The 8,299-nt window shown below is 45.0% G+C and overlaps 1 protein-coding gene across 1 annotated transcript in view; it reads left to right on the top strand.

Moving 5' to 3' along the window:
* The first annotated feature begins 5,709 nt into the window (after positions 1-5,709).
* Positions 5,710-8,299, top strand: part of rtn4r (reticulon 4 receptor) — a 40,634-nt gene continuing 38,044 nt past the window's right edge. Inside the window, exon 1 of the mRNA XM_047592308.1 lies at positions 5,710-6,299. Coding sequence (XP_047448264.1) covers positions 6,278-6,299 — 22 coding nt within the window. The 5' untranslated portion in view covers positions 5,710-6,277. The remainder of the gene's footprint in view (positions 6,300-8,299) is intronic.

Below are 8,299 nucleotides of genomic sequence, written 5' to 3'. Positions count from 1 at the left end.
GTTGTTGAATAATGATATCTTGATACGTTTTAATAACTCCACTCTCAGCTGTTCTTATTTCATCTGCTCTAGAGTCAAAACACTTCATTTCCAAGTCCTGTGGCTCAGACGAGCAAATCCACGAGTTAAAACTCAATCGTCTTACTCCTGGCGCCAAGTCGCCATCAAACCGTGTTTCACGTACAAACTATGGACTCACACATCCATGAACTCATTGGAAAGTAAGCTGGGGATTTCTTCCTACATGATTTTTAAAGACTCTTTCACGTCCCGAGGAGATTATATACGGTTACAGGGCTGCAGACTGAAAAAAGGCAGCAGAGAGACGTCACGGCTGACATCTGCTATCTGTGCTCATCTCAACCAGTAGACGAGACCAAATCAAATCCACATGAGACAGATGCACAAAGCTTGTGTTCATCCAAGCATCCCTCTTTTCTTTCTGTCTCTCTATCACTCTTTGTCCTCCCCCCTCTCCCACCCAGCCCCCCACCCACACCCACCCTTGCAACTCTCACTTGAAAAGAAAGAGAGCGAAAATCAAGGTCAGGCAGCTGAGCATGTGAAGTTGCAGGAGAATAAATTTCCACATGCTTGTCCTCTCCGACCCACTGACAGTCTCGAGGAATGTAGCCTTGTCAAGACAGGTAATATATGACTAGTGAAGATGCATGGCATGTTTGCATGCCCCCCCCACACACACACTCCTGTCTGCCTTCCTTTACTCTCTGCTTTCATTTCCTCACATATGACACTCAAATCCATATAGGAAGTGACGGCCAGGTGGGTGTCTAATTTATGATCCAAAAGCGAATCCATGCAGCCAATGTTTGAGTGGACCAGAATCTAATTAAAATGGCAATTGGAAAAAGCGACGAGAGGGAGGAAGTGAGTGAATCAGCATAATTACAGCTTAATGCAAACAAGTCCACATTGTCTTTATTCCAATGAGTTAATGAGGTTACAGACTGGAAAAAAAAAGAAAAAACAATTCCATCACTGCTATTGTCTACTGCAGGCCACCAAGGAGAATGAGCTGTCACCCGATCTTAATGGCGACAGGGTTTTCACCCAGACCAGAATTAATATCTGACTCCCAGGCCTAATGAGCGGGAGCTGGGAGAGCAGAGCGAACTCTTTGTCCTGCAAAGCTTGGAGAAGAAAAGAAGAGAGCTAGTGCAAAAAAAAAAAAAAAAAATACAAATAGGAAATAGATGGCGCACAGCAGACTAATGGCACTTGTGAGGGAATACGTCGCTGTGATTGGATTCTGTTTCTCAAGGGCAATTTCAATTCAAAGACGCCTCATCAGTGAGATGATCGGGAAATTAACGGCGTTCTCCGAGTGTCTCACTTTACACTACAAAAACTGCATAAATATGCACGATTAAGGAGCAGCGCTGATATGGTTCACTACAGCAACTTCCACCGCCTAATCATATACTTAATAGTTAAAACTTTGTCTTTGTGCGCATAACAAAACATTTACATAAGAGCACAATTCTAGAATTATGAGCAGCTGCTGCAAAAACACATGCATTGTGCACCGATTTCTAATATTGTGTAGGTCTCCCTTACCCCTCCTAAACAGAGAATGGACATTCTGAGGGTGTCCTGTGGTGTCTGGCAACATAATGTTGTCAGTGGGGGGGCCTTAGAGGGGAGGGGCCTCTGTGGATCATCCCACAGATACTTGATCAGTTTGGGATCTAGTGAATCTGGAGGCCAGGTCAACGTCAATGTTTTCCTGTTCCTAAAGTGTTTTTGTGTGTCTGGGTGTGTGGGGACGACTGCTCCCATCAAGGAGTGTCATTGCTATGGGGTGGGGGTGTCTGGTCTGGTCTAGGTGGGTGCTACATGTCTAAGTAACATCCACGTGAATAAATGCCAGGTCCAAAAGTTTCCCAGCAGAACAATGAACTGTCGCAAGATGGTTCAATGTTATTTACTTCTCCTGTCAGCGGTCATAATGTTGTGGCTGATTGGTGCATATCCGTGGATATGGTTTTGGAGAGGTATCATTAGACAGCTGTTTTATCTCTGGGAAGTAAACTACACACGTCTGATTGTTTTTTCCTCTATTCTCATTACCAGACACAGACTTACCTCCGCAGTTTTGTTCGTGCATTTTCTCTTCTTTCTTTGTTTACTGCTAATTTTGCTGAATGTATTTCGTTGCACACTAAAAAAATATGATTAGTTCACAGCGAAATAGCTTCAGCAAAATATACATTTTTATGAGCTACACACGGGGCACGAACAAAAAACAAGCGCCATAATGTTTTCCGTGAGCCCTGCGTGTAGCTCATAAAGAATTCATCACATTTTTTCGTGGCTGCAGAAAATGACACGTTGCATCTGTTTGGGCTTTTGTCACAGCTGTGAAACACGGTTAAATCCAGTGGATTTGCTCGTATTCTATAGTGTGTTTGCCAACAGTCCATCAGGATTTGATATTGAAATTTTACAAAAAAAAAGGTCTAACAGGAAGTCTATCCACAAGTAATCCCCAAAATAATAATGAAAGAAACTGAGCAAACACACAGAACTATTTGTTGGATTAGACTCGGGAACCTTATACCAGAATGTGTGCACTGATTTTACATCGTTGAAATAACAAGTGCAAAAAAAACAGCAGCTTATTATATTATTTTTTATAAATCCTTTTATCGTATACATCCTTATTCTTTAGCTTTCATTTTATTATTTGCACCAGTTTATTTATTATACGCGGAATTATGAGACCACTAAAATAAAACCACCGTGGCCTTAAATTGTTTTTTCCTATAATTTTTCCACACATACTGTGAAACTCAAACATTTCATCTCAGCCTTCCCGTACTGTGGGTTTTTCAGGGGAAAGCAGAAAAAAGGCAAAGTGACAAATACACTATTCCAGCTCAGTTACAGACGAGCATTGGCCGTGTGCTGCAGAGAATGTCATGAAAGTATTTTTGTACCATTCTTGAATATATGTATATATATGTATATACAGTATATATTCATAGTTTGGAGGAGTGCACAGGATGGAAGCAGCACAGTTCAGTAAGTGAAGGGAAACTTGAGGATTCCACGTTCTTTATGTATGAGCGGCCCTGAGGAACCTCTACGACCTCGGACATACGCACATCATGAACCCAAAGCGCTCGGCTCTACCTGCTCATTCCACAAATTCAAATTGAGCGGGAGCTCTAAGTCTTAGCTCTCGCTCGTTGCCTGCTTCCATGGTCCTGTTGCAGTTCCTGTGGCGGTGGGACACAGTTAACTTTCCCATTACCAAAGGAAGTCATTTATGCCCCTGTTCTCCTTTTGATCTGTCAGACTTATGATGAAAAGAATAGTAGAGTCTCAGCCTTGGGATCCGCTGCCTTTGAGACTCAACAGCTTGACTCATTTCATTACTGTCATGAATTAAAGATCCCCGATCTCCTTTTTTTCCCATTCGCATGGCAATGATCCGCCCTTACTTAATTTACAGTCGCTCGTTGCGCAAGGCCTCCAGCCTCAAAGCTCCCATGACAATTTACCTGTGTCCTTTTCACTTGCCGGCGCATATCATTGTGATATACTATAATGGAATGAGTGGAGGATTCAGTAGTGAGTGGGCCTGTTGTATAATGAGCAGGGGGAGGTATAATCAGCAGCAGCAGCAGTGCACCTCTCACTTCCTGGCACACAGAGACGTCTTAACCACTGAGCCAAATGAGTTTTCTGTTTTTTTGCCGGGGATATATTTAGGAGGGGAGGACGTCTTGTTGTGGCAGATTTTTGTGATCATGTCAACACTGTACGCTGTGACTTAATTAAGATCCTTTTTTTGTGTGTGTGCGACTTGCGTTCTTATCAGTTTAATGATGTTTTGTTCTAAGAAAGACTTGCCACGCTCACAAAAAAAAAAGTATCACAGCATATATGCAAACATGTCTGAGAACTGGGTTACTGTGAGATGCGGTTTGTGTGGCGTTTAATGCTGCAGGATGAAGATGCAGTTGGTGAGACGTTCGAGTGGGAAAATGCAGTTATCGCAACAACTCCCGGTTGCTGTGATAACTGCTCATCATTATTTTATTGAGGCCTCCTTCTTGTTACTGCAGGTCACACAAACATGTATTGCATAGAAAAGTGACACGCGGGCGCGCCGGGCTTAAAGCGGGAGCGACGGAGGCGACTGTGAGAGGTGACAGCATTTCCTTTCTCGCGGGGTGACCTCGTTCTCAGCGGGTTGCTGCGGCAGCTTTGGACTGCGTCTCTACTGGCCATCTGGCCCCGCCGCTTCTCCACTGTGAGCAAATACCATGCGAGCGGCTCGCTGACATATTCTGACGGTGTGATTCAATATTGGTGGTAGTTGTAAGCTTGGGATTAGCCTACTACATCCTCCATTTCACTCAAATATGCCACCCACCTGGCTCCGGTTTCCGTTCACCTGCTCCCCATGGTAATCTCCTGGCTTCTTTTTCCATCTTAATTTATGCACTTTTCTATTCTAATTAATGCATGCATTTGATCTTGAGCCAGTAAGCCTTACAATACACACGGGCTAGTGGTGTTTGCACGTCTTACGTTTAACATTTGCGCTGCTGCTCAAAATTCCGGGCGCACAATTGCATCCTTCCAGACGTTCGTATAGAAAATGACATCCCCAGTCGTGTCTTTGCCAGAGCTTACAAAACCCATTCACAGTATGTCCCCTTGTTATCTCCAGGAGAGGTGGGAATCACATCTTCTGTGTCTGTGGCCGTGGTGCTGAATGGTCTAGTTTTATATCAGCCGGTAGGGGGCGCATGGAACCTACAGATATATTAGTCCGCTGTTTTGACTTCGATCTTGACGAGTTTCAGTAAATAAATAAATAAATAAATAAAGAGCCACAGTGACTTGCTCTTCGGCCCAATCAGCAGTGGCCCGACGTGTGTGTGTGCTGCTCAATAGTCCAGTTGCTTTGTAAAAACGGGAGTATGTGTGTTACTGGACAATCTCATAACATGTTTTTTTTATTCCCTTTAACGAGGGGAATAAAAGGTCACACAGTCTTTGTTCAGCTGATGAAAAGTCTTAAATTATTTATTTTTTTAACTGAGAAGGAAACATTTTAACAACAGTCTCGTGTCTCAGGTGAGTCTCCATCTCTCTCTGTCCTGATAACCAGGCAGACCTGAGATCGGTCCAGTCCTGGGGAGGGAGCGCGGGTCCCACCGCCAGGCCCGCATGGCTCCCCGCCCGCCTGCCTCTTTTTTCGGGGTGTTTTTGTATGCATGTGCGTGCCTGGCCGTGTCCGATCCAAACACATTCGCCTCACGTCACCTTCCTACCCACCCACCGCCCACCACCCTGCACATAAAACATTCATTAGGGCGCAGCACAGCGCTGCAAGAAATGTCTGTCTGAATAAGTCATTAAGTCTCAGATTCACTCTTAAAAGCTTGAAATTGCCACCAGTTATGTAAAATGTTTTCTTTCTTTTTTTTTTTTTTGGAGGGGGGGTATTTTTCCAATTCAATTGTGTCTGTATCAGGGATTTTCTCAAAGAAACGATGCGGTTCCCATTTCATTTGCCACGGTTACATCTTGACAATCACACTTTCACAATTAAGAGGAATGTGTTGTGCAGCATAATAAAGAGCCATGAAATATTCATCTTGGAATTTTCTCTCTCTCCCTCTCTCCCTCTTTCTGCCTCTTTCCGCCAAACGCACCTCGCCGCCCCGCCCTCTCCTTCCACCTCTCCGTGGTGAACGCACACTGACGCGCACCAGTGCGGCCGACATCCACTCTCATGCACCACACACTTTTTTTTTCCTCCTCCGTGTACTTGGGAAATATACCGCGGGGCAAGTGATCGGACGTCGGATATGTGCTGCGATTCCAAAACATGGATCCAATACTCTTTTTTCGCCTGTGCCGTTGATTCTCCACTCCTGCGCTGACACTTTGAGCCATTTGCGCGTCCTACATTTTGGGGAGGTGTCGGCAGGCGTGTCGAGTCTTCTTATCCCAATTTGGATGTTTATCGCTGACTGCTTTTGAGTCCCTCGTCCACATGACTGAGCAAGGGTGCAGCCGGAGACGTGGCTCCCCACTTGGGAAGACCTACGGCTAAAGTTTGAAGGGTGCTGGGTTGCTTTGGTCTGCCCGTTTCCCACTAAGCGTTTTTTTGGATTTGCAATCACCCAGAAATTGCAACGCGCGGCGGATATCGTATCTATCTCCCCACTCAGTGGGATTCGTTCGACTTGGATTTATACAGCTGCTGGATTTCACCCCCGCCATCCAAATCATGAAGACCGTTATTATTGATGGTGAGTACGCGTCAGACAGCAGGGCATCTTTTTTGCAAAGTTTCCCCATAAAGCAGACAGGATGATCCTGCTGTGTTACTGCGCACTGATAAAATCCACATCGGGCGCAGTGTCACCGCTCCACGGAGAACAGACACAGCCAAAGATAAATCAGGTGTCCTAATTGGAGTTTACTCCGCTGGCACCCCTGCGGTTTGGTTAAACTAATGCATGTCTGACAATCACACACACACACACACACACACACACACACATACAGACACACACACACACACACATATACACACACACAAGCCGTAACATGTTCTGTAACACAATTTGAACAAGAAGCGCCAATACCAGTTATGGATATTGCGGCTGTAAACGACCTTGACTCAGTGGCTCTTAATTGAGTCATAATTCAGAGCAGATTTGGAGCGTGTCTCTCTCTCCCTCTCTCTCTCTCTCTCTCTCTCTCTCGCTCTCTTTTTGCGCGTGCGTGTCAGTGCGTGTGCATGTGAGAGAGCCAGGGTCCGTGTAGTGTTTGTGCTCGTCAATATGCTCTGAATGATATTGCAACTTAACCCGGGCATTTGCTTCAGCCCGTCTGGACGCTGTGTGTTGAGCTTTTGATGAAGTCTGCAGATGGTCCGCTTGGCGGCCCAATAATACTGATTCACTCTCCGGCTCCTTGGCTTGTAATTGGTGTTTTTCTTTTTTCTTCTTCTTTTTTTTTTTTTTTTTTTTTTTTTAGTAAGTGGTAACGTCCCACTCAGGGTGCCGCCAAAGTGACAGGAAATTGGGCCTCGTGGCTCTCACTGCCTGGACTCGGAGCTGTTCTAATGAGGGCAGGAATTCTCTCTCATTCCCTCCAGAAATAGCGAAGAATTTCATTTCTTGGCAGGCGGTTTGCTGTAGCCTCACACGCAGATAGGTGGAGGGAGGGGCATGCAGGGAAACTAAGGAGGGAGGGAGGATGTAGCACCTGGTATGTCAGTGCGTGTGTTCCTGCTCCTGATTGTACCTAAGCCTTTTTTTTTTTTTTAATTATTTCTGTAAATAGCTCGTTAAATGCGTTGCAGAAAGAACAAGACTCACGTATGATGAGCAGCAGCAGGAGCAGCATTAGATAAGTGCAGGCATGTGACATCTAGTTTTTTTTTTTTTTTCCCATCAAGACCTTGTGGAAAACCCCCGTTTCCATCCGGCCCCGCCCGCCCACCCACCCGCCTGTGCACACACACACACACACACACACACACACACACACACACACACACACACACACACACACACACATACTGCCACAAACACACAAACACTCACGCTGCTTATGCAACATGCTGTACACACTGCCTCTTCCTCACGTTGTTCATTACTTGGCTAAAACGGCAGGATTATGGTAAGAAAGCCGCAGATTATTGTGAGCCCGCCGAATAACTTTGCATTTCACAACTATCATAATCAAAGGGGCACATCTGCTTGTGCATTCCCTTTGATATGTCACAGGGTGATGCAAATTCAAGTGCACGCGCCTTCCTAGGAACCGCAACGGCTCCGGGTGCCTCAGAGTCTAAGGGCAAGTTTTCTTCATCCAACTATTTGTGTGATTCAGCACCAGGCTCCTGACACTTACCTGTGTCTGATAAATATATATTTATTTATATATATCTTCCTGCAATTATAATTGGTATCCATCTCTCAGGCTCCTGATTTGGCTGAGAAAATATGGCCTGTCTTGTCTTGTGTTTAAAGTGTCAGAGTGAGGAGGGACTTTAATTTACACTCCCTTTCACCCAGTCAGCATATGATCAAATGCCTCTGTGGGAAAGCTGTTGCTCGGGGGTGCTGTTGCTCCCTGTCTACTGCCAAGCAAAGCCAATAAAGTCCAAATGAATGGATAAAACCATTATGGTGGAACTGAAAGCTTTCTCTTCAAGAGTTTTACACCGAGACACAATGAGGGGAGATTCGCTTTTTCTTTTTTTGTTTTGTTTTTCAATTAAAGTTAACTCCGATAT

The sequence above is a fragment of the Mugil cephalus genome, chromosome 8 (genome assembly GCF_022458985.1).
Source record: "Mugil cephalus isolate CIBA_MC_2020 chromosome 8, CIBA_Mcephalus_1.1, whole genome shotgun sequence".
NCBI classification, from domain to species: Eukaryota; Metazoa; Chordata; class Actinopteri; order Mugiliformes; family Mugilidae; genus Mugil; species Mugil cephalus.
The sequence above is the reverse complement of the archived record's forward strand: the minus strand, read 5'-3'. Positions and strand labels throughout refer to the sequence as shown.